This window comes from Chiloscyllium plagiosum, unplaced genomic scaffold (assembly GCF_037043375.1).
Source record: "Chiloscyllium plagiosum isolate Xiang-an unplaced genomic scaffold, Cpla_swu_hap1 HiC_scaffold_8, whole genome shotgun sequence".
NCBI lineage: Eukaryota > Metazoa > Chordata > Chondrichthyes > Orectolobiformes > Hemiscylliidae > Chiloscyllium > Chiloscyllium plagiosum.
The window spans coordinates 94,395,077-94,418,636 of record NW_028270146.1 but is presented as its reverse complement, the minus strand read 5'-3'; the positions used below and the strand labels follow the sequence as shown (position 1 = coordinate 94,418,636).

The window sequence follows — 23,560 nt, the reverse complement described above, 5'->3', positions numbered from 1 at the left end:
GTTCAAAGAAGAACGTAGGAGGGGATACTAAGAGCAACAATGTACTCCATTTTTTTGGTATACCCAAACTTGATGAAGCTACAACAGGACTATGCGCGCACCAAACTGCGGAAGCAGCAGACTTTAGACAGGACTATGTGATTTCACAACCAATGGATCAGATTCAAGCTCTGCAATCCTGCAACATCTAGTCGTGAACAGTGGTGGATAATTAGACAACTCACTTGAGGAGATGGCTCCACGAATATCCCAATTTTTAACAATGGAGGAGCCACATCCCAATTTTTAACAATGGAGGAGCCCAACATATCAACATAAAAGATAAAGGTAAGCATTTGCAAGTCTTCAGCCAGGAGTAGATAGCAGGTCATTAATCTCAGCCTCTTCCAGAAATCCCCTGCATCACAGATGCCAATCTAATTGTCAACCAATTTGTTTCACTCCATACAATGTCAAATGGCTGAAGGCACAGTATATTGCAAAGAGTGTGCACCCTGGAAACAGTGCTGAAGATTTGTACACCAAAACTACCATGCTCTGAGCCAACCTGTTCCAAGAGAGTTACAACCTTGGCCTTTATGTGACAATGTGGAAAAGTGCCCTGGTGCAGGAAGGCAGGACAACTCCACCCGTGTCAATTATTGCCTTAACAAGATATTCCCCACCATCAACAAAATGAGAAAACTTGTTGTCAACAGGGCTATCAAGAAACCATTACAAAGCAATAACCTGTTCACTCAGTTTGAGTTCTGTCAAGGTCTCACAGTTCCTGATCTCACTACAATCTTTGCCCAAACATGGACATCAGAGCTGAACTCCAGAGGTGACTGACTGATCTTAACATCAAGGCTGCATTTGACCAAGTGTGGCATCCAGAAACTTGAGCAAAATCAGTGAGAATCAGGCGAAAGCTCTCCAATTATTAAAGGAGTAATACCTGTCACAAAGGAAATGCTGGAGGTTGTGGAGGTCAATCTTTCAGCTCCAGGACATCACTCCAAGGGTTTCTTAGGGTGATGTCCAAGGCCAAACCACGTCAGCTGCTTCCTCAATAACCTTCCCTCCATCATAATGTTAGGAGTGCTGGTGTTCACTCATAATTACACAATGTTCAGCACCATTGACACCTCCTCAGATACTGTAGCATCCATGCCCACATGCAGCAAGATCAGAATACCATCCAGACTTGAGCTGAAAGTCATAAGCACCATTTGTATCATACAAGTGTCAGGCAATATACATTTCCAATGTGAGAATTTAACCATCACCTCTCGATACTCAGTCGGATCACCATCCCTGAAACCTCTACTTCATTCTGTGGTGCCACTAACCAGAAAATGAACCAGACATGCCAAATAAGTCCTGTGGTTAAAACACCAGTCAGTCACTCAGAAGCTTGAAATTCTACAGTAACTCACCTCTTGCTTCCTCAAGCCATTATATTGCACAAACCAGGAATGCCTCTCCATTTGCCTGGCAGTGCATCCACCAATATGCACTCTCTCTACCAATGATACATAAGAGGAATATGAACAATTTAAAAGATGCATTGCAGTTAATTAGCAAAGATTCCTCAACAGGATTATCCAAACTTGTAACCAACAACACTCAAGAAGCTTGACACCATCAAAGACAAAGCAGCCCGTTTGACTGGCACATTCACATGCATCCACTCCCTCCATCTTCAACGCTCAGTACACACTGTTGCTATCTACAAGACGCACTGCAGAAATTCACCAAAGACCCTCAGAGAGCACCTTCCAAACCGATTACCACTTTCATCTAGAAGGACAAGCGCAGCAGATATATGGGAACACAACCCCTTCAAGTTCCCCTCTAAGTCATTCACCATCCTATAGATCAATGTTCCTTCACTGTTGCTGGAACTCCCCCCTGCTAATGGCATTGTGGGCCCACCCACAGCAGGGAAGCTAGCTCACCACCAACTTCTCAAGGGCAAGTGGGGATGGGTAATAAATGATCATCCAGCCAGTGACACCCACATCCCACAAAATGATTTTTAAAAACCTCCACTACCTAGGAGGACAAGGACAGTAAATGCATGGGAACACCACTATCTGCAAATTTCCCTCCAAACTGTGCATCATGACCTAGAACCATATTGTCATTCTTTCACTGTTGCTGGTTCAAACTCCTGGATCTCCTTTCTTATCAGCTCTGTGGGTGTACCTACACTCCAAAACTGGCAGAGGTTTAAGACAATAGCTCACTACTACCTTCGCCAGGGCAGTTAATCACAGGCAAAAGAATGTTAGCCTATCCAATAACATCTCAAACCAAGAATTACTTGAAAAGTGTGTACAGGAACTTTGCCCACCTTGTACAAAAAGTTAGCATGTACAGCAAGTAATCAGGAAGACAAATGGAATATTGGCTTTTACGGCAACAATGATGAAATATAAAATGCAAAAAAACTGTACAGGGCGTCGGTGAGACCACAACTTTGAGCACTATGTACAGTTTTAGTCACCTTATTTAAAGGAGGGACATACTTGCATTAGAAACAGTTCAAGAGAAGTTATTTGGATGATGATTTCTGAAATGAGGAATTTCTTTTATGAGGAAAGCTTCAGCTGGGTCTATATTTTTTGGAGTTTAGTAGAATTAGCTTCTGAGAGGACTTGATAGGGTAGGTGGAATCTAAAACAAGGGGGCACAGTTTCAAATTCAGGAGTCTCGCAGTTTAAAAGTCAAGGATGAATTTCTTTTTTCCAGAGGGTCATTCGTGTGTGGAATTCTCTTCCTCAGGTGAAAAGTGGCATGTGGGTCATTGAATATATTCAAGGCTGAGCTAAACAGATTGTTTGGATTGACAAGAGTCAGAGGTTCATGGAGCAGGCAGGTATGGGAGCTAGCCTACATTCAGACCAGCCATGAGCTCACTGAATAGTAGAGTGGGCTCAAGATACTGAATGACTTACTGCTATTTCTTATGTCAGTCAAACATCTGTCATGCACTGATCTAACCCTAATCATGCTGACCTTAAATTATTAGCAAAACTGATTTTAAATGTTAGGATGATTATTTATAAAACTTAACTGAAATCCAAAGTACCAAGTCAAACTCAATTCTGATTCAAATGATTGATGGAGAGGGGTTAGGATCTCTCATAATCCATATAAACAATGTATCTTCAGATGTCATTTCTGTGCTGAAGAAACTGGTGGGGGTGTACAGCAGTGTTTGTCAGAATCTGTTACTGCCGAGTCCCCCAGTAAGACTTTTAAACTGCTTTTTAATTCCCCAGAAATGTTGGGCAATACACTCCCTGACACACAGCGGTCTGGAGTTTAGTACTTTCAACAGGTCACATTTCTGTTCTCCTTTTGAAGGACAGCGAGGAGTAAAATGCAATCCTGAAACGATTACAAGGTTACACAGTGGCATTCTAAAACATTCTGTAGAAAACATACAACAAAGTACATGAAATATTTCTTACCAAGTGAATCTGCTGAAGCTTCAGACTTGGGTTCTTTCCCTTGCATGACATCAGCTGCACCAGAACCTACCACTTCAGTCCCAGGAGGTCTGGTTCTCAAGAGTGCAGATGTTTTCCCTGCGGAACTGTGAGACCCCTCAACAGTAGCATTGTTTACCTGAAATGGAACCGGCAAGCCCTGCACTTGGATAGTAACTAAAGCAATGCCTGGAGAGACAGAGAGAAGGAAAAGCTCATTTACAGCTCAAGATTAAGTAACAAAGGCAAAAACATTGCGAGTTCATATTTAATGTCAAAGTAATTAATGTAGTACCATCACATATTTGGGCCAATGATGCACCACGGATATAGAAGATTCACCCCAAATACTTCAGAAGTACTAGTTGGATGTTTATTAACAAGGAGCAATGAAAATAGATTAAACACCCACCAAGCATCAGGAAACTGCATGAATTTGAGACACAGGTAGGAAGTAAACTTCATGATGACTCAGTAGTGTGCCTAGGTTTCTGCTAGGCTCGAACTTATTAAAGTCAATCTGCAATACTGAAAGGATAGGGCTGTTCTACATGCAGGAGGAACAACGTGTCTAGGAGATAGTGAGCAAGACTGGCAAGGGCAGCACATGAATGAAAACACCACAATATTCCAATTCCCCTCCAAGCCATAAACCATCCGGCTTTGCAGTCTTAACGCCATTCCAATACTACCGCTGTGTTGAAAAACCGAGAACTCCCTTCTTGGAAGCACTGCGGTTATTCTTAACCTCCCATGGACTGCAACACTTCAAGGCAGCTGCTCACCACCATCTTTGTTAATGGGTTGATGACAAATGAGGCCTTCTACTATTAGAAGGGTTGGGGCAGCAGGTAATGAGTAACATCTGCATCCAATGAATAAATAGCCAAAGGTCATATCTGAGAAAATGATACAGAAAAAGTATTCCCTAGATTCTCCAAATTACTGCAGGAACCTTAAAGTTGTACACGTAAGGACAACAGCATTGATTTTCCACAGGTGGGCTAGGAGGTTTTTCCAAGTGCTTTGAAACAAAAGGAAGCAGTTTGTCAGAGAGGTCAATATCAGGAATTTGGCACAAAGTAGCTGATTATATTGCTGGGGGAAAATATTAAATGAGCTTACGAGTGATCAAGGTGAGTGACGGCGTTTGTCAAATTTATTCATGGGTTGTGGGGGTCATTTGTAATTATTCTTGAAAACTGTGCCAGGGGTGTGTTGCCTTCTTAAACCACTGCAGTCTTAGGGCACAGTTACACTCAATGTTAGTATGAAAAGGAGTTCCAGCATTTTGACACTGATGTGAATGAACAGCGGTAAAATTCCAAGTCAGGGCAGTGAGCAGCCTGAAGGGGATCTTACACACAATGGCGTTCTCATATACCTGCTGCCCCAACCCTTCTAATAGTATAAGTCAAATGCATGGGAAGGGGTGAATAATGGTTAATGTGCTGAATGTGGTGCTAATCAAGTAGACTTCTTTATCTGGATGGTGTCAAGCTTCCTGAGTGTTGTTGGAGCTGCATTCAGTCAGGTGGGTTGGAGTACTCCACGGGGCTCCTAACTTGTGCCTTGTAAATGGTGAACCACCACTGGGGAAAGAGGAGGCCAGCGGCTTGCCACAGAATTCCTAGTCCTTGACTTGCTCTTATAGCACAACATTGATTTGGTTCACAGAGTTCAGTTTCTAGTGAAGACAAACTCTTTGCTAGTAGGGAATTTAACAATGGTAATGCCACTGAACATCAGGGGCAGATGGTTAGGTTCTCTTGGAGATAATTACAACCTGGCAGTTTTGATGCAAATTTAACTTATCCCCTCCAGCTCCAGTGAGCTTTTTGTTCGTCACCATTATTTATGGCTGGAAGAGACTGTACCTTTGTTTATTCATCCATCAGACCTGGGCAGCATTTATTGCCTATCGCTGATTGCCCTTAAGCAGAACCAAGACCTTTGTACCAATCCTTTTAGTAATGAATTGCTTAGCTCAATGGCATGCCAAACAGAAGTAGCATGGAAGTAATCCTGTGCTGTAGCTGCCCCAGATAAATATCTCATTTTAGGTAGGAATTCTCTGTTCTGGCTTGTCCTCCTGCACTCTTCATTGAGCCCAGATTGTTCCCTGTCTTGACGGCAATGGTGGGGTGGAGGAAATGCTAGGCCATGACATAACCCAGTGACAGTGATCTATTTCCAAGTCAGAATGGTGGGTGGCTTGGAGGGGAACCTGCAGGTGGTAGCGTTCCCACATGTAGAAATGGTATTTGATTTGGAAGATGCTGTCTAACGATTTTTGGTGAATTTCTGCAGTACATCTTGGAAAGAGTACACACTGCAGCAATAGAGCATCAGTGGTAAATGGGGTGGATGCTTGTGAATGCAGTGCCAATGTGGATGGGCTGATTTGTCCTGGTTGTTGTTAAGCTTCTTGGATATTTTTGGAGCTGCACCCATCTAGCCAAGAGGGGAGTATTCTATCATGCACCTGGCTTGTGTCTTGTAAATGGTGGATAGGCATTGGGGAGTCAGGTGAGTTACTTGCTGCAAGATTCCGAGCCTCTAACCTACTCTTGTAGCCACTGTGTTTCTGTAGCAAGTCCAGTTCAGTTTCAAGTCAAGGGTAACCTCCAGTGTATTGATATTTGGAGTTTCAGTGCTGGTAATGCCACTGTTTTGACAAATGGCAATGGTTAGATGCTCTTATGTTGACTCCAACCAGCAGAGAGTTGCCCCCTGATTCCAGTTTTGCAAGGGCTCCTTGATACCACACTTGATCAAACACAACTTTGATGTCAAGGACTGTCACTCGCATTGCGCCTCTGAAATTCAGCTCTTTTGTTCACGTTTGAACCAAGGCTGTAATGAGGTCAGGGGTTGAATGGTCTGGCATAACCAAACTGAGTATCATTGGGCAATTTATTGTTGAGCAGATGCTGTTGAGTAGCATTATTGGTGATACCTGATGATCAAGAGTGAACTGGTAAGTCAGGATTTGTCCCGATTTTTGTGTAGAGGACATATCTGGGCAACGTTTCACATTGTCAGATAGACAACATGCCAGTGTTGTATCTCTACAGTGTGGATACAGGCTATTTGGCCCAACAAATCCACACCAACCCTCCAAAGAGTAACCCACTCAGGCTCATTGCCCTATCTTATTACTCTACATTTACCCTTGACTAATGCACCAAACCTGCACATCTTTGGATTATAGGAGGAAACCTGAGCACCCGGAGAAAATCCACGCAGACATAGGGAGAATGTGCAAACTCCACACAGTTACCAGAGGCTGGAATCAAACTCAGGTCCCTGGCACTGTGAGACAGCACTGCTAACCACTGAGCCACTGTGCTCCTACCCCGCAGTCAGGAAACACTTTTTTGCTGAAATCCAGGTTTGAACCTGAGACCTTTAGATCTACAGTCTAAAACTCTCCCAACTGAGCAATTATCTGTATTGAACGAGCGTGGCTAGAGGAGTGTCAAGTTCTGGAACACAAATCTTCAGTACTATTTCCAGAATGCTGTCAAGGCCCATAGCCTTTGCGGTACCCAGTGTCTCCTACCATTTCTTGATATTATGTGAAGTGAATTGAATTAGCTGAAGACTGGTAGTACTGGGGACTACCAGAGGAGGAAGAAGAAATGGATAATCCAGTTGGCAGTTCTGGCTGAAGATGGCTGCAAATGCTTTAGTCCTATCTTTTTCACTGATTTCCAGGGATACTGTGGAGCCCTCTCCTCCAGTCAGTTATCCACATCCATCACAACTGTATGTGGCAGGACTGAAGAACTCCGATCTAATCCCTCAGTTGTGGAAGTTCTGGGCAGCACAGTGGTTCAGTGGTTAGCACTGCTGCCTCACACCGCCAGGGTCCCAGGTTCAACTCCAGCCTCAGGTGACTGTGTGTGGAGTTTGCACATTCTCCCAGTGTCTGCGTGGGTTTCCTCCAGGTGCTCTGGTTTCCTCCCACAATCCAAAGATATGCAGGTCGAGTGAATTGGCCATGCTAAATTGCCCATAGTGTTAGGCGCATTAGTCAGAGGGAAATGGGTCTGGGTGGGTTACTCTTCAGAGGGTCGGTGTGGACTGGTTGGTCTGAAGGGCCTGTTTCCACACTGCAGGGAATCTGATCTAATCTTAACAGAGCTAAGTTGGCACACAAATAGTCCTGTTTAGTAGCTGCACCCTGTTGATTACTCATTTTTAGATTTGCATGGTGCTGCTCCAGACATACTCCTGCACTTTTCAATGAATCAGGATTGAGTGGGGAATATGCATGGCAATGAATTTGCAGATTTTGTTGGGAATATGATTCTGCTGCTGTTGATGACCCACAGCACCCATGGATGCCCAGTCCTGAGTTAGTAGATCTGTTCAGAGTCTGTCCTATTTAGAATGATCATGTCACACAACATGATGGAGGGTATTTTCAATGTGAAAGTAGGACTTCATCTCCACAAGGACTAAACAGTGGCCACTCTTACCGTTACTGACGTGGAAGATGCATTTGCAACCAGATTGCTAAGGATGAGGTCAAGTCCCTCTTTTTGGTTCTCTCACTACCTGCCACAAACCTAGTGTATCAGCTATGTGCTTTAGGACCCAACCATCTCAAATCAGTAGGGCTATTGCCAAACTACTCTTGATAGTGGACATTGAAATCTCCCATCCTTAGGGCTTCCTCCAAGTGCTGTTCAACATGGAGTACTGATCCATCAGCCAAGGGAGGACTGTACGAGGTAATCAGGAAGTTTCCTTGTCCATGTTTAACCTGAAGCCACTAGATGTGAAGTCAACGTTCAATACTCCCAGGGCAACTCCCTCCCAATTGTAAACCATTGTTCTGCCATCTTTACCTGCTCTGCCCTGTCGGTGGGACAGGACATATCCAGGGATGGTCATGCCTAGGACATAGTCATACTTATGGAATCATATCTTACAGACAATATTAGGCTGTTGTTCGACTATTCTGACCTCTCAATTTTGGTACTAACCTCCAGATCTAAATGAGGATGACTTTGCAGGGTCAACAAATTGTTTTTTTATTGCAGTTTCCAGTGCCTAGGTCAATACTAGGTGATCTGTTGGCTTTCATTTCTTTGACAACACTTTGTAGCAACTGATACAGCTGAGTGGCTTGTGAAGCCATTTCAGAGGGCAGTAGACAATTAACCGCAGTGTTATGGATCTGGAGTCGCAGGTCAGCCAGGCGAAGTGAGGACGGCATACTTCTTTTCCTAAAGAATATTAGTGAATTCGCCTACTGTTAGTCGCCCACTGCATATTATGGATGCCCAGTTGAGAATTGTTAAATGTGTTCTAAATCTCTCAGAAGATGAGGTAACCCTTAAAATGTGAAGATTGGATTTTATCTCCATAAAAAGGACTATGCTATTGTCACTCCTACCAGTACTGCAATGGACAAGTGCATCTATGATAGGTAGATTAGTGAAGCAGAGGTCAAGTAGATTTTTCTCCTCTTGCTGGTTCCTATGCCAACTGCTGTAGATCCAGACTAACAGCTGTGCCTTGGTAGTGGATAGGACATTGCCAATCTCTGTGCTTCTTCCAACTGGTGTCCAACAAGGGGGACTCCTGATCCATCAGCCACTTGGTGTTGGGGGTTGTCAACAGGAGGTTTCCTTGCCAAAGTCTGACTTAATGCCATGAGATTTTGCTGTGCCCAGAGTCAATCTTGAGATTCCCAGAAAATTCCCTTCCAACCATATACAGAAAACGCGATTATCTGGCATTCAATTATCCAAATACTGGATTATCCGACAGGATCACAAGGTCCCGATGCTCGACTAAACTATGTTATCCAGCTTTCAATTAACCGATCGAAATACTCCCCGTCCGTGTCCTTCGGATATTCGATACTCCTCTGTACCTTTTTCAGGTCTGGTAGGGCAAGTCATATTGGGGACAGTGGTATCTGGAAGTTTGTGTAAAGGTTATCATGCAGTGAACATCACTAAGTCAGGCTAATGATGGACTGATCAGTGGGAAAGTTCTGTAAATTTTGGCACAAGACCTCAGATGTTAGTTAGTAGGACAATGGCAAACCCAGCTCTGTCCAATGCATAGGTCGATACTGGATGGTCCATCCAATTTCATTTCATTCTTTAGACTTTGCAGCATTTAATACAACTGAGGCTAACCAGGCTATATCAGAGTGCAGTTCGAAGTCAACCACTTTGCAGGAAGTCTGGAATTATATGGAGGGTGAACTAGATCCACAATGTTTCATGATTGCCATTTATTAAGTCTCTTCAAATTCCCATTATCTGTTGTGGTGGGACCTCAGAACATTAGCCTGGGTCTCCGGTTCACTAATTTGGTGACACGGCCATTACCTTCCTCCTCACCTTCCTACCAATCACAGCCACACTCCTTAATGAACAGATCTCATCATCAATGTCTAGCAATCAGGACTTATGTTTAACCTGCAGGTGCTCCACCTCACCCTTGCATCACAGTTTCTACATATTGCCAACTACTCAGTAATGAGGCTCTTCACCTGAATACACTGGAACATATTCACTGACACTTCCTTCTCTCTGATAGGGCAATTGGCGCATAACTGCAAAAGGCTAGCAACGCAGAGCCATGGCTGCATACTCTCACACTGCATAAGGAGACTGTGCATTTGGTTAATAACAGAACGGTTCCTACGATCACTGTAAACAAATGTACTGCTGAAACAAACCATGATGAAGGTAGTCCTGCCTATTCTTCTTTTCAAATTACAGTTCATCCTCATTTCACAATCTGGTATGAAGCACAAGCTGTAAGTGGTGACCATGTATTTCTTGCTTTCCATTAAATTTTCCCCATTATCACACCCAAATGTGATCTTTGTTCTGCAGAGTCATATCAGACTTGAAATGTTAACTTTGCTTCTCTCACTGTCCACAGATGCTGTGCTGCTACACTTGCTGAATTTTTCCAGTATTTCTATTTTTAATGCTGCCATCATGAATGCGATCACCTCTGGTCAAAGGGGCTTTCAAGGTCTTAACGTAGTTGAACAATATGAACTCTGATTACTACGATTGCTGAACAGTCAGACGTCTGGTAGCCCTTCCAGAATGCAGAAGCATACTATCCTCAGACAGGATCAATGTAGCCACCATTTCCTTTCCATCAGTGTACTTGTTGCCCATCAACTCAGACTGCTGTCTCCCATACCAAGGCAGTTCATTCTGAATTAACAGTCTCAAAGCCAAGCTGCTCAAGGGCATCCTACAAGGCTCTTGTTGGCTCTGAGTGCATGTAAGAAACCATGTCTTAGCCACTGAGGTAGCAACGCAGAGGAGCACCAGGACAGGCAAAGATCATTTAATGTTTGCCTTACACGTAATACATAGGAGTGCGTTGTTTAATGCATTATGGATTAAATTGGTTTGGATGTCAGAATGTGTGTCAAACGGTTATTGTAGTAGTCCATGAGAAATGGGCAGAAAGCAGAAGCAACATGAATTGGAGACATTTTCAGTGCAGCCAGACACAATGATGAGATGCTCATAGTTGGCCCATGCAATGGTGTTTTCCAGTGTCTCTTCCTGAGATGGTCACTGAAAGCTTCAAGGGCTGCACCCTGTGATCCTTAGGTTGTGGAGGATGGGGCAGACTACCATGAATGATGACAAGTTCTGGGAGGAACTGGAGGGATTCATCCATACAAGCCAGAGCCAAAAGGTCTGATTCATGAAGTTCCCAGTTGGACCATGGCTCTCCTTTTAGTATTACTGTCCACTGTGATGGGATTGCAAGTGGTCTCACAGATGTACGTGGAGCAGGCAGCCCTGTCGCCACACAGCTACCCCTCCATTTTGGCATGGTGGCTTGAAGAATGAGGTACCAGCTGAATGACTTAAGACAAAAACATCAAGACTGCTACTGAGACAGCAGCAATTCAACAACATGGTGGTCTGTGAGATTATACATGAACTACACTTTCAAGGTTTTGAACCCCCTTTGGCTCCAGTATATCGTCATATTAAAACGCGGCAACCATAGAACCATACGCATCTTGTTCATGGCTCCATTTAACACTGGGGAATCCACTACCTTGGCAAAACCACAATCCCCCTCCTCCAGCTTCTTTCCACCTTGAAAGAAGACAATGAATTCCATTCCTTTTGCATACAGTCCCTTGGTGATATTCCAGATACAGTGATGCATGACAAATCAGAAATTTTTAAAGAGGTGTTACTGTCTCCAGCTTAGAAAGATCGACTGGCTTCAAAATTAAGAGCTACAGTGACCTGGATGGTCATATCAAATCATTGACTGCTTGGCCAGCAGCAAGATAGTTTGCAGGGCATTAATAGGATTTTCCCAAAATAGATGATCATATGCCAAATTTGCACTAGATGCTGATTGATGTCACAATCTGCCAATTCTGTACGATTCCAGCAAGTAGACAGCTAGACTATTGGCTTTCGCTGCATGGCAATTGGCACGTCATGCCAAATATCTGTTTACCTGCCTCTGTGTAGCATTGATGGTTATGGAGTAAAAGTTGAACTTTAGAGCCTTAACATGGAGGCAACACTTTAATAAGTTGGAATGCATTGTGCCTGGCTGCACTGAAAATGTCTCCAATTCATGTTGCTTCTGCTTTCTGCCCCTTTCTCATGGACCACTACAATATCTTTTTGAGACACGTTCTGACATCCAAACCAATTAATCCATAATGCATTTGAGAAGAAATCAAGATTATTTAGGCTATATTTCATAAGTGAACAATAAAAAATTAAAATTAATTCCAAAATTCTAGGTCAGAGGGAAATTGAGAAACAAACTTGTAAAGAGATCTCAGCTATCTGTAAGAATAATAGGGTGATTATGGTAGGGGATTTTAACTTTCCAAACATAGACTGGGACTGCCATAGTGTTAAGGGTTTAGATGGAGAGGAATTCATTAAGTGTGTACAAGAAAATTTTCTGATTCAGTATGTGGATGTACCGACTAGAGAAGGTGCAAAACTTGACCTACTCTTGGGAAACAAGGCAGGGCAGGTGACTGAGGTGTCAGTGGGGGAGCACTTTGGGGCCAGCGACAATAATTCTATTAGATTTAAAATAGTGATGGAAAAGGATAGACCAGATCTAAAAGTTGAAGTTCTAAATTGGAGAAAGGCCTATTTTGACGGTATTAGCCAAGAACTTTCAAAAGCTGATTGGAGGCAAATGTTCGCAGGTAAAGGGACGGCTGGAAAATGGGAAGCCTTCAGAAATGAGATAGCAAGAATCCAGAGAAAGTATATTCCTGTCAGGGTGAAAGAGAAGGCTGGTAGGTGTAGGGAATGCTGGATGACTAAAGAAATTGAGGGTTTGGTTAAGAAAAAGAAGGAAGCATATGTAAGGTATAGACAGGATAGATTAAGTGTATCCTTAGAAGAGTATAAAGGAAGTAGGAGTATACTTAAGAGGGAAATCAGGAGGGCAAAAAGGGGACATGAGATAGTTTTAGCAAAGAGAATTAAGGAGAATCCAAAGGGTTTTTACAAATACATCAAGGACCAAAGGGTTAACTAGGGAAAGAATAGGGCCCCTCAAAGATCAGCAAGGTGGCTTTTGCGTGGAGCCGCAGGAGATGGGGCAGATACTAAACGAGCACTTTGCATCAGTATTTACTGTAGGAAAGGATATGAAGCATATAGAAAGTAGCGAAATAGATGGTGACACCTTGCAAAATGTCCATATTACAGAGGAGGAAGTGCCGGATGTCTTGAAATGCATAAAGGTGGATAAATCCCCAGGACCTGATCAGGTGTACCCTAGAACTCTGTGGGAAACTAGAGAAGTGATTGCTGGGCCTCTTGCTGAGATTATAACTAGAGGGCATAAGTTTAGGGTGAGAGGGGAAAGATATAAAAGGGGCCTAAGGGGGCAACGTTTTCACACAGAGGGTGGTAAGTGTATGGAATGAGCTGCATGAGGAAGTGGTGGAGGCTGGTACAATTGCAACAATTAAAAGGCATTTGAATGGACATATGAATAAGGAGGGTTTGGAGGGATATGGGCCGGGTGCTGGCAGGTGGGACTAGATTGGGTTGGGATATCTGGTCGGCATGGACGGGCTGGACTGGAGTGTCTGTTTCCATGGTGTACATCTCTATGACTTTTCATAAAGTAATTTTGGTGGGAATCCAACTAAAAGTGCCAGTATAACAGGGCAGTGTAGAACATAGCCAAGTTCTGAAGTATGAACTGCCCTCCCCTCACATATACACAATCCTGGGGTTAAGGTAGTCTGTGTTAATTCCAAAGAACTACATATATTTACATAGTACCTTTAATGCAGTAGAAAGGCCCAAGACCTTTTAACGGAGTTAACCTGGTGTTTCACAACAAATCATGTTCAGATATATTAGAACAGGTGATCAGATTTTGGTCAAAGGAGTGGAGTTACAAGAGCTGCTTAAAAAGAACAGGGAGTTGCCACAATAACAGAACAATTTAGGATTGCAAGATTAGAGAAAGGCATAGACATGGAGAGATTTGACAGAGTATAAGAATTTTAATTTAAGGTATGGAAATTGAGTGAATGCAAATCAACAGTCAGAGGAGTGATAAGACAACACTACTGTGAATAAGCACCATATTCACTTCATTCAGTTAAAGGACAACCACTTGATTTTGTGCCCTCTGCCTCCATTTATAATGTTTATGAACTAAAAATAAATTCAGTGTTATTTGAAGCATGTCAATGCTTGGAATGGAATACGTTTTCAGCTTAAGCACCTAACACCAAGTTAACTACTTCCAAATTGAGAGTTTTCCTTTCTTCCAAAAACACAGTGCAATTGTCTGACAATTCCATTTTCAAATGCCTACCTCTGTGACTGAAGTTAGATCAGCATTTGTGTACACAATTCTTTCAGTCAGTCAGTTCTTGCACTAATTAATATGCGAGAGAAATGTTTAATTCATACACTGGTTGGATTATCAATTAGATCCTAAAGATGAAAACACTGAACCACATTATTGTCCAGTCCTCAGGCAAGTCTTTTCTATTGTAACACTATTATTTTGTAATAATAGAATGAATGCAAGATCCAGTCCAACATTCAAAAGTATTACCTGCAAACCTTGCCCCTGCTGTGTCATCACACTTGGGTATCAACTGGTTTCCATGTAGAAGTCCTTCAGTAGTGAAGACAGGGCTTTCACCAGAAACAAGTGGGCCTTTTAAAGTCAGCACCTGACCCTGTGGCATCATTAGCAAACTCCCAGGAGTCAAGGGGACAGAAGAGACTGGAGAATCTGGCAAAAGAAGAGAAACAGTCCTAAATGAATGCTGCATTACCAACAGTGAATATAACCTTACTTGTAGTCCTGGATAAGATCCAGGATAAAATCCTCATCTTGACCCAATATTTGGGAAAATATCACAAAAATTTGAGAAGCAATCAAGATGACGGAGGCCATATTTCTTTAGAAGCATACAATAAAAAAGTTAAAATTTATTGAGATTTTTAAAGCTTCTCGTGCACGTTGGTGGGATAAGATCCATGTAAAATATTGTTGTTTGGAAAGCAACCCACTCTCGTTTCTTGGTTCCAAATCTAATTTACTTTTTTGATATCATTAATTTTTCTCTACTCCTTTCTCAAACACACTGTGATCTTGCTGACTTGCAGGTTGTGGAGACAAAAGCCTTATGCTATTACTATTGGCCTTTCTTCCAATAGCAGCAGAATTTGATGCCCTCCCCATAGCATGTTTGGCAGTGGGGGGCATTTAGGTGGAAAGTTGGCAGACTGGGATCTTAGTACATTCCTGCCTCTAGCCGAATTAAATCAGTGGAAGGAAACCTGAGGAATGGTTGCCAATGAACATCCCTGAAAAGGATTCATTTCACCACAAGTGATATAACCCAGCAGTGGGCTGATGGAAGCCCACAATATATGGATCACGACAAGGAAACAGTTGGGGGACGAGGAATGTCTGTTGACAGCCACAACCATGCCCTTGCTGACTACACCCCTCACCCACAGCAGTCCTCATTATTCTCTGTGACCTTGCACCAGAGTGCAACTTGGGACAGAATGCTGAAAGTTTGATGAGTAAGTGAGTTCAGGGAGGAAGAGAAGGAGGTGTTCATTTTCAACTCATCCTCCAAAAATTAATTCTAACTTTATTGCAAGCGAAGAAGACAACTGTTATAGTAGTTAAGGTATATTATCTTCCCAAGATTTAAAACAGTACAGGAACCTGTGCTAGGGATGATAAAAGCATGAAACAAGAGTTGAATAAATTATCAAGGCAGTTAACTGAACCACAGAACCACATTTGCAAATGATGTGACATGGCTGCAGCAGATGTGAGCTCCATGGTTCTTGAGAGATCCGGGGCAAACATGTTTGCATAAAGTTTTTACAACTTCAGCAGCTTTGGCTGATAGTGTGACCATGGGAAACCATTCTAAATGCAATATAACACATCCAGAGGGAAGAAAATAACTTGGATAACTTGGCAGTCACATCCTTTAGGATCGGGTCTTCTGATTTGGTCACTAATCGAGAGAGAGTGTGACTGCATTTTGAGGCAGGGAAGGGGATTCAGGGACAGCACTGAACTCTTCAGACATTGCAAATGCCAAACATGCTTGGGGTTTTGTTTTAATTGTCTGGATGAGAGTGAGGGCTGCAGGATGGGTGAGATAGCTGACCACGGCATGATCCAGGAGCTCATCCAAATGGGAGAGTAAAAAAGGGTAGTAGGAGGGACACAATACAGAAAACAAGTGGTAATTGTAGGGGATTCTATAATTAGAGGAATAGATAATATCCTTTGTAAGCAGGATAGAGAATCCACATATTATGTTGTCATTTTTTACAAACCCACCGACTCCCACAGCTACTTGGATTACACCTCTTCCCACCCTATCTCTTGCAAAAATGCCATCCTGTATTCCCAATTCCTCCGCCTCCGCCGTATCTGCTCCCAGGAGGACCAGTTCCACCATAGAACACACCAGATGGCCTCCTTTTTTAGAGACCGCAATTTCCCTTCCCACGTGGTTAAAGATGCCCTCCAACGCATCTCGTCCACATCCCGCACCTCCGTCCTCAGACCCCACCCCTCCAACCGTAACAAGGACAGAACGCCCCCGGTGCTCACCTTCCACCCTACAAACCTCCGCATAAACCAAATCATCCGCCGACATTTCCGCCACCTCCAAAAAGACCCCAACACCAGGGATATATTTCCCTCTCCACCCCTTTCCGCCTTCCGCAAAGACCGTTCCCTCCCTGACCTGGTCAGGTCCACGCCCCCCTACGACCCATCCTCCCACTTTCCCCTGCCACCGCAGGAACTGTAAAACCTGTGCCCACACCTCCTCCCTCACCTCTATCCAAGGCCCTAAAGGAGCCTTCCACATCCATCAAAGTTTTACCTGCGCATCCACTAATATCATTTATTGTATCCGTTGCTCCCAATGCGGTCTCCTCTACATTTGGGAGACTGGGCGCCTCCTAACAGAGCGCTTTAGGGAACATCTCCGAGACACCCGCACCAATCAACCAAACCGCCCCGTGGCCAAACATTTCAACTCCCCCTCCCACTCTGCCAAGGACATGGAGGTCCTGGGCCTCCTTCACCGCCGCTCCCTCACCACCAGACGCCTGGAGGAAGAACGCCTCATCTTCCGCCTCGGAACACTTCAACCCCAGGGCATCAATATGGACTTCAACAGCTTCCTCATTTCCCCTTCCCCCACCTCATCCTAGTTTCAAACTTCCAGCCCGCACTGTCCCCTTGACCTGTCCGGACTTGTCCCTTAGCTCCTTTTCCACCTATCCACTCCACCCTCTCTTCCCTGACCTATCACCTTCATCTCCTCCCCCACTCAGCTATTGTACTCTATGCTACTTTCTCCCTACCCCCACCCTCCTCTAGCTTATCTCTCCACGCTTCAGGCTCTCTGCCTTTATTCCTGATGAAGGGCTTTTGCCCAAAACGTTGATTTTGCTGCTCGTCGGATGCTGCCTGAATTGCTGTGCTCTTCCAGCACCACTGATCCAGAATATTATGTTGTCCAGGACTGGCTTGAAAGGATATTGGAGAGGAAGTGAGAGGATCTAGTCGTGATCCTTGTCGATACAAACAACATAGACAATATTAGGTAAGAGGACCTGTTTAGGGATTATCAAGAACTAAAAATTAAAGAACATGTCAAAGGTTATAATCTCTGGATTACTGACCAAACCACGTGCAAACTGTCATAAGGATGTGAGAATAAGGGAAGTAAACATATGGCTAAAAGAGTTGAGTGGGAAAGAGGGGTTCCTTTTCATGAGTCACTGGCACGAGTACTGAAACAAGAAAGATCTGTACAGTTGGGATGGTGTCCACCTGAACAGGGCTGGGACCAGCGAGAAAGGTAAGTGGGTGGTCAACAAGACTTTAAACTAGGAAGTTGAGGGGGGGGGGGGGGGGGGAAGGAAAGGGTAAAAATCCAAGCAGCTACAGGTTAACAGCCAAGGGAATGGAAAAATATGAAATATGAAAAATGAAAAGAAAGGAGAACTCAGGAGAGGTCATTAAATTCTCCAGCATACAAATTAGGACAGTGTTTGGAAAGGGTTAAGAACCAAACTGCAAACACACTGGATAAACAAATTACAATGAGAAGAGGGATGATCAATACAGGACTGAAGGTGCTGTATCCGAATTTGCTCAGTAAACAAAATAAGATAAATGAGCTTGTGGCATAGATTGAAATTGGCAGGTACGATGCAGTGGGCAGAGATGTGGCTGAAAGGGGACCAGGAGTGGGAGCTAAATATCCAAGGATATACTTATCCTACTGAAAAAGGCCAGGCGGAGGGGTGGGGTTACCTTGTTAGTAAGAAATGAAATTAAATCAGTAGCAATAAACTAAGTAGGGTCAGATGATGTAGAATCTGCGTGAGTAGTGTTGAGGAGCCCAATTGGTGGAAAAAAAACCAATGGGAGTTACCTACAGGCCTCTAAGCAGTAGTCAGGATTGGAAACACAAGGTACACCAAGAGATACAAAGGGCGAGTAACAAAGGTAAGGTTACAATGATCATGGGGGATTTCAACATGCAGGTGAACTGGGAAAATCAGTGGATCACAAGAAAAGGAATTTGTGGAATGTCTCAGATGGCTTTTTGGAGCAGCTTGTGGTGCAGCCCACTACAGAACAGGCAATTCTGGATTTAGTGTGCAACGAGGCAGATTTGATAAGGGAGCTTAAGGCCAAGCAACCCTTAGGAGACAGTGACCATAATATGATAGAATTTACTCAGCAATTTAAGAGGGAGAAGGTGGATTCAGGTGTAACAGGATTACAGTTGAATAAAAGCAACTACAGAGGCATGACAGAGGAGCTGGGTAGAATTGACTGGGAGAGGAGCCTAGCAGGAAAGACAGTGGAACAACAATAGCAGGAGTTTCTGAGAAACAAAACAAAAACTCATCCCGAGGAAAGAAGCATATGAAAGCGAGGATGAAACAACTATGGCTGACCTGGGAAGTCAGGGACAGCATAAAAGCAAAAGAGAAAGCATATGATGTGGAAAAGGGCAGTGGGAAGCCTTCAAAGATCAGAGGACAACGAAGAAAGAAATACAGAGGGAGATGACTAAATAGGAGGGAAAGCGAGCCAATAATATTAAAAGAGATTGCAAGAATTTTTTTCGCTATATCAAGAGCAAAAAGAGGGGGAAAGAGTGGACATTGGGTCCCTGGAAATTGATGGCTGAGGAACTGAATAAGTACTTTATGTCAGTCTTCACTGTGGAAGACACGAGTAATATCCTAAAATGTCAACAGAGTGTGGGGGGTGAGTGGTGGTGGGGGTGTGGAAGAGCAGAGATGAATATGGTGGCCATCACCAAGGAGAAAGTGCTAGAAAAGCTGTAAGTTTTGGAAGTGGGTAAGTCATCTGGACTAGAAGGGCTACACACCAGAGTTCAGAAGGACATAACTGAAGAGATAGAGGAGGCTTTGGTAGTGATCTTTCGGGAATCACTGGAGTTAGGGAGGGCCCTAGAAGATTGGAAAATCGCTAATGTAACCCACCCTTTAAGGTGGGAGTAGGGAAAAAGACAGGAAAGTATAGGCCAATTAGCCTGACCTCAGATGCTGGTAAGATTTTGGAGTCCGTTGTAAAGGATGAAATATCTGAATACTTGGAAATGCATGGTAAAATAGGGCAAAGTCAGCATGGTTTCATCAAGGGGAGGTCATGCCTGACAAATCTGTTAAGATTCTTTGAGGAGATAACAAGCAGGTTAGACCATTGAGAGCCATGTTATCTATATGGGCTTCCAGAAGGCATTTGATAAGGTATCACATAGGAAGCTGTTGAGTAAGATAAGGGTCTATGGTATTACAGGCCAGCAACTATCATGGATAGAAGATTGGCAGAAGACAGAGAGTGGGGATAAAAGGGTCCTACTCAGGATGAAACCAGTGATGTTCCACAAGGGTCAGTGTTGGGACCACTTTCACTTTAAACATTAATGATCTGGATGAAGGAAGTGAAAGATTTTGGCTAAGCTCGCAGATAATAAAAAGGTGGAAGGGTAGGTAGTATTGAGGAGAGAGGGAGGCTGCAGAGAGACTTAAACAGGTTAAGAGAGTGAGCAAAGAACTGGCAGATGGAGTACAATGTGGGAAAGTGTGAGGCCATCTACTTTGGTTGGAAGGAGAGGGGCATGGACTATTTTCCAACTGGTGATAAATTTCAGAAGTCTGAAGAGCAAATGGAATTGGGAGTCCTAGTACAGGTTTCTCTTGGTAAACTTTCAAGCAGAGTTGGTAGTTAGGAAGTCAAATACAATGTTGTCATTCATCTCGAGAAGACTACAATATAAAAGCAGGGATGTACTTCTGAGGCTTTATAAAGCTCTGGACAAACCACATTTAGAGTACTGTGAGCAATTTTGGACCCAATACCTCAAAGGATGTACTGGCCCTGGAGCAGGTCCATAGGAGTTTCATGAAAATGAACCCAGGAACAAAAGGCTTAACATATGAGGAATATTTGCAGACTCTGGTACCTTACTCGATGGAGTTTAAGGATGTGGGGGGTGGGAATCTGAATTAAACTTAGAGAATATTGAACAATCTGGAGAGTGGACACTGGGAAGATGTTTCCACTGGGAGGAGAGATAAGGACCTGATGGCATAGCCTTAGAGTAAAAGGGAAGATCTTTTAGAACAGAGATAAGGAGAAACTTCTTTAACCAGAGAGTGGCGAGTCTGTGAAATTCAATGCAAGGCAGTGGAGGCCAGGTCATTGATTATATTTAAAACAAAGATAGATAAGTTCTTGATTGCCAAGGGAATCAAAGGTTATGGGGAGAAAGTGGGAAAATGGGATTGACAAACCTATCATCCATGATTGAATGGTGGAGCAGACTCAATGGGCCAAATGGCCTAACTTCTGGGCTGCAGAGGAACTTTGAGTGGGAGAGTAAGAATCCAGTGGTCATGGTCCATGCAGGTACCAACAACATAGGTAAAACTAGGGCAAAGGTATTGCTAAGGGAATAGGAACAGCTAGGAGCTAAATTAAAACCAGAACCAAATAAATAATAACCTCTGGTTACTACCTGAGCCATGAGTTAATTTGCACAGGGTCAATAAGATTAAGCAGGTAAATGCATGGCTCAAAGTTTGGTGTGGGAGAAATGGGCTTGAATTCATGGGACATTGGCACCAGTACAAGGGAAAAACGGACCTGTTCCGATGGGATGGTCTTCAGCTGAATCGCGCTGGGACCAGAGTCATAGCGAATTGCATACCTAGGGCTGTGGGCAGGGGTTTAAACTAAATGGTGGGGGTCATTTATTGGGAGTAAGAGTAGGAACTCTGGAGAGGTTATTAAATTCTCCAGCATAGACACAAATAGGACAGAGTATTTGCAAATACTCTCAAACTTCAAGCACAATGGACAGACGAATGACAATGAGAAGAGGCTCAGTTAATACAAGACTGAAGGTGTTATATCTGAATGCACACAGCATAAGGAATAAGGTAAATGAGCTTGTGGCACAGATCGAAATTGGCAGGTATGACATGGTGGGCATCACGGAGACGTGGCTGCAAGGCGACCCGGATTGGGAGCTGAAAATCCAAGAATATACATTTTATCGAAAAGATAAGACAGGTGGGCAGAGGGAGTGGGGTTGCCTTATTAGTAAGGAATTAAAGAAATTAAATCAAATCAATACTAAGAAACGAAGTAGGGGCAGATGGTATAGAATCAATGCAGGTAGAATTGAGGAACTGCAAAGATTAAAAAAAACCCACAGTTGGAGTTATGTACAGGCCTCCAAACAGTAGTCAGGAGCTGGGGTGCAAGATACACCAGAAGACAGAAAAGATGTGTAGGAAAGGCAAGGGGGGATCATGGGGGATTTCAATAGGCAGGTGGACTGAGAAAGCCAGGTTGGTAGTGGTTCGCAAGAAAAGGAATTTGTGGAATGTATACGAGATACCTTTTCGAAGCAGCTTGTGGTGGAGCACATTACAGTACAGGCAATACTAGATTTAGTGTTGTGCAAAGAGGCAGAGTTAATAAGGGAGCTTAAGGTAAAGGAACCCTTAAGGAAACAGTGATCATAATATGATTGAATCTACTCTGCAATATGAAAAGGAGAAGACAGAATCTGAAGCAACAGTATTACAGCTGAATAAAGGCAACTAGAGGTATGAGGGAGGAGCTAGGTAGAATGGACTCTGAGCTGAGCAGGAAAGAGAGTGGAACAGCAATGGTAGGAATTTCTGGAAATAATTCAGGAGACATAGCTGAGATTTATCCCAAGATAAAGCAGCATGGTACAGGGAGGATGACTAGGCAACCATGGCTACCTAGGGAAGTAGGGATCGCATAAAAGCAAAATTAAAACATGTAATGTGCTGAAGGGCAGGTGGGAAACCAGAGGATTGGGAAGCTTACAAAGACCAACAGAGGGCATCAAAAAAAAGAGAAATAAGGAGGGAGAAGATTAAGCTAGTCAATAATATAAAGGAAGACTGTAAGAGTTTCTTTAGACATATAAAGGGCAAAAGTGGACATTGGGGTGCTGGAAAATGACGCTGGAGAGATAGTAGTGGGGAACAAGGAAATGGCTGAGGAATTGAATAATTACTGTGTCAATCTTCATGATGGAAGACATGAGTAATATGCCAAAAATTCAAGAGAGTATGGGGGGCAGAGCAGAGTAAGGAGAAAGTGCAAGGAAAAACTGAATGGCTTGAAGGTTGGTAAATCACCTGGATCAGATGGGCTACACCCTAGAGTTCTAAGGGAGATAACTGAAGAGCTAGTGGAGGCATTAGTGGTGATCGTTTAGGAATCGCTAGAATCAGAGAGTCCCAGATGGCTGGAAAATCACTCACGTGAGATCTCCATTTAAAAAGGGAGTACGGCAAAAGATGAAAAATTACTGACCAGTTAGCCTCACGTCAGTTATGGGCAAGGTCCTGGAATCCATTGCGAAGGATAAAATTTCTGAATACTTAGAATTGTATAGTATAATAGGGCAAATTCAGTATGGTTTCATCAAGGGGAAGTCATGCCTGACAAACCTGCTAGAATTCTTTGAGAAAGTAATGAGCAGGTTAGACCAAGGACAGCCAATGGATGTTATCTACCTGGACTTCAAGAAGGCTTCTGACAAGATTCTGCACAGGAGATTACTGAGTAAGATAAAGACACATGGTGTTCAAGGCAAGGTGCTAGCATGGATAGAAGCTTGGCTGTCTGGCAGAAAGCAGAGTGTGGGGATAAAAGGGTCGTTTCTGAAGAAGGGCTTATGCCCGAAACGTCAATTCTCCTGCTCCTTTGATGCTGCCTGACCTGCTGCGCTTTTCCAGCAACACATTTTTAAGCTCTGATCTCCAGCATCTGCAGTCCTCACTTTCTCCTTCTCAGGACGGCAGCTGATGACAAGTCGTGTTCCGCAACGCTGAGCATTGGGACCACAACTTTTCATTTTATACATTAATGATCTAGATGAAGGAACGGAGGGCATTCTGGCTAGGTTTGCAGACAATACAAAGATAGATACTGAGGTGGCG

At 43.5% G+C, this 23,560-nt stretch overlaps 1 protein-coding gene across 4 annotated transcripts in view; it reads right to left on the bottom strand.

Moving 5' to 3' along the window:
* Positions 1-23,560, bottom strand: part of mgaa (MAX dimerization protein MGA a) — a 109,330-nt gene that overhangs the window by 3,778 nt on the left and 81,992 nt on the right. For all 4 annotated transcript variants that reach the window (XM_043698206.2, XM_043698209.2, XM_043698208.2 and 1 more), the window contains 2 exons: positions 14,577-14,759; positions 3,462-3,668 (listed from right to left, as the gene is read on the bottom strand). In XM_043698206.2, the coding sequence (XP_043554141.2) occupies positions 3,462-3,668; positions 14,577-14,759 (390 nt within the window). The remainder of the gene's footprint in view (positions 1-3,461; positions 3,669-14,576; positions 14,760-23,560) is intronic.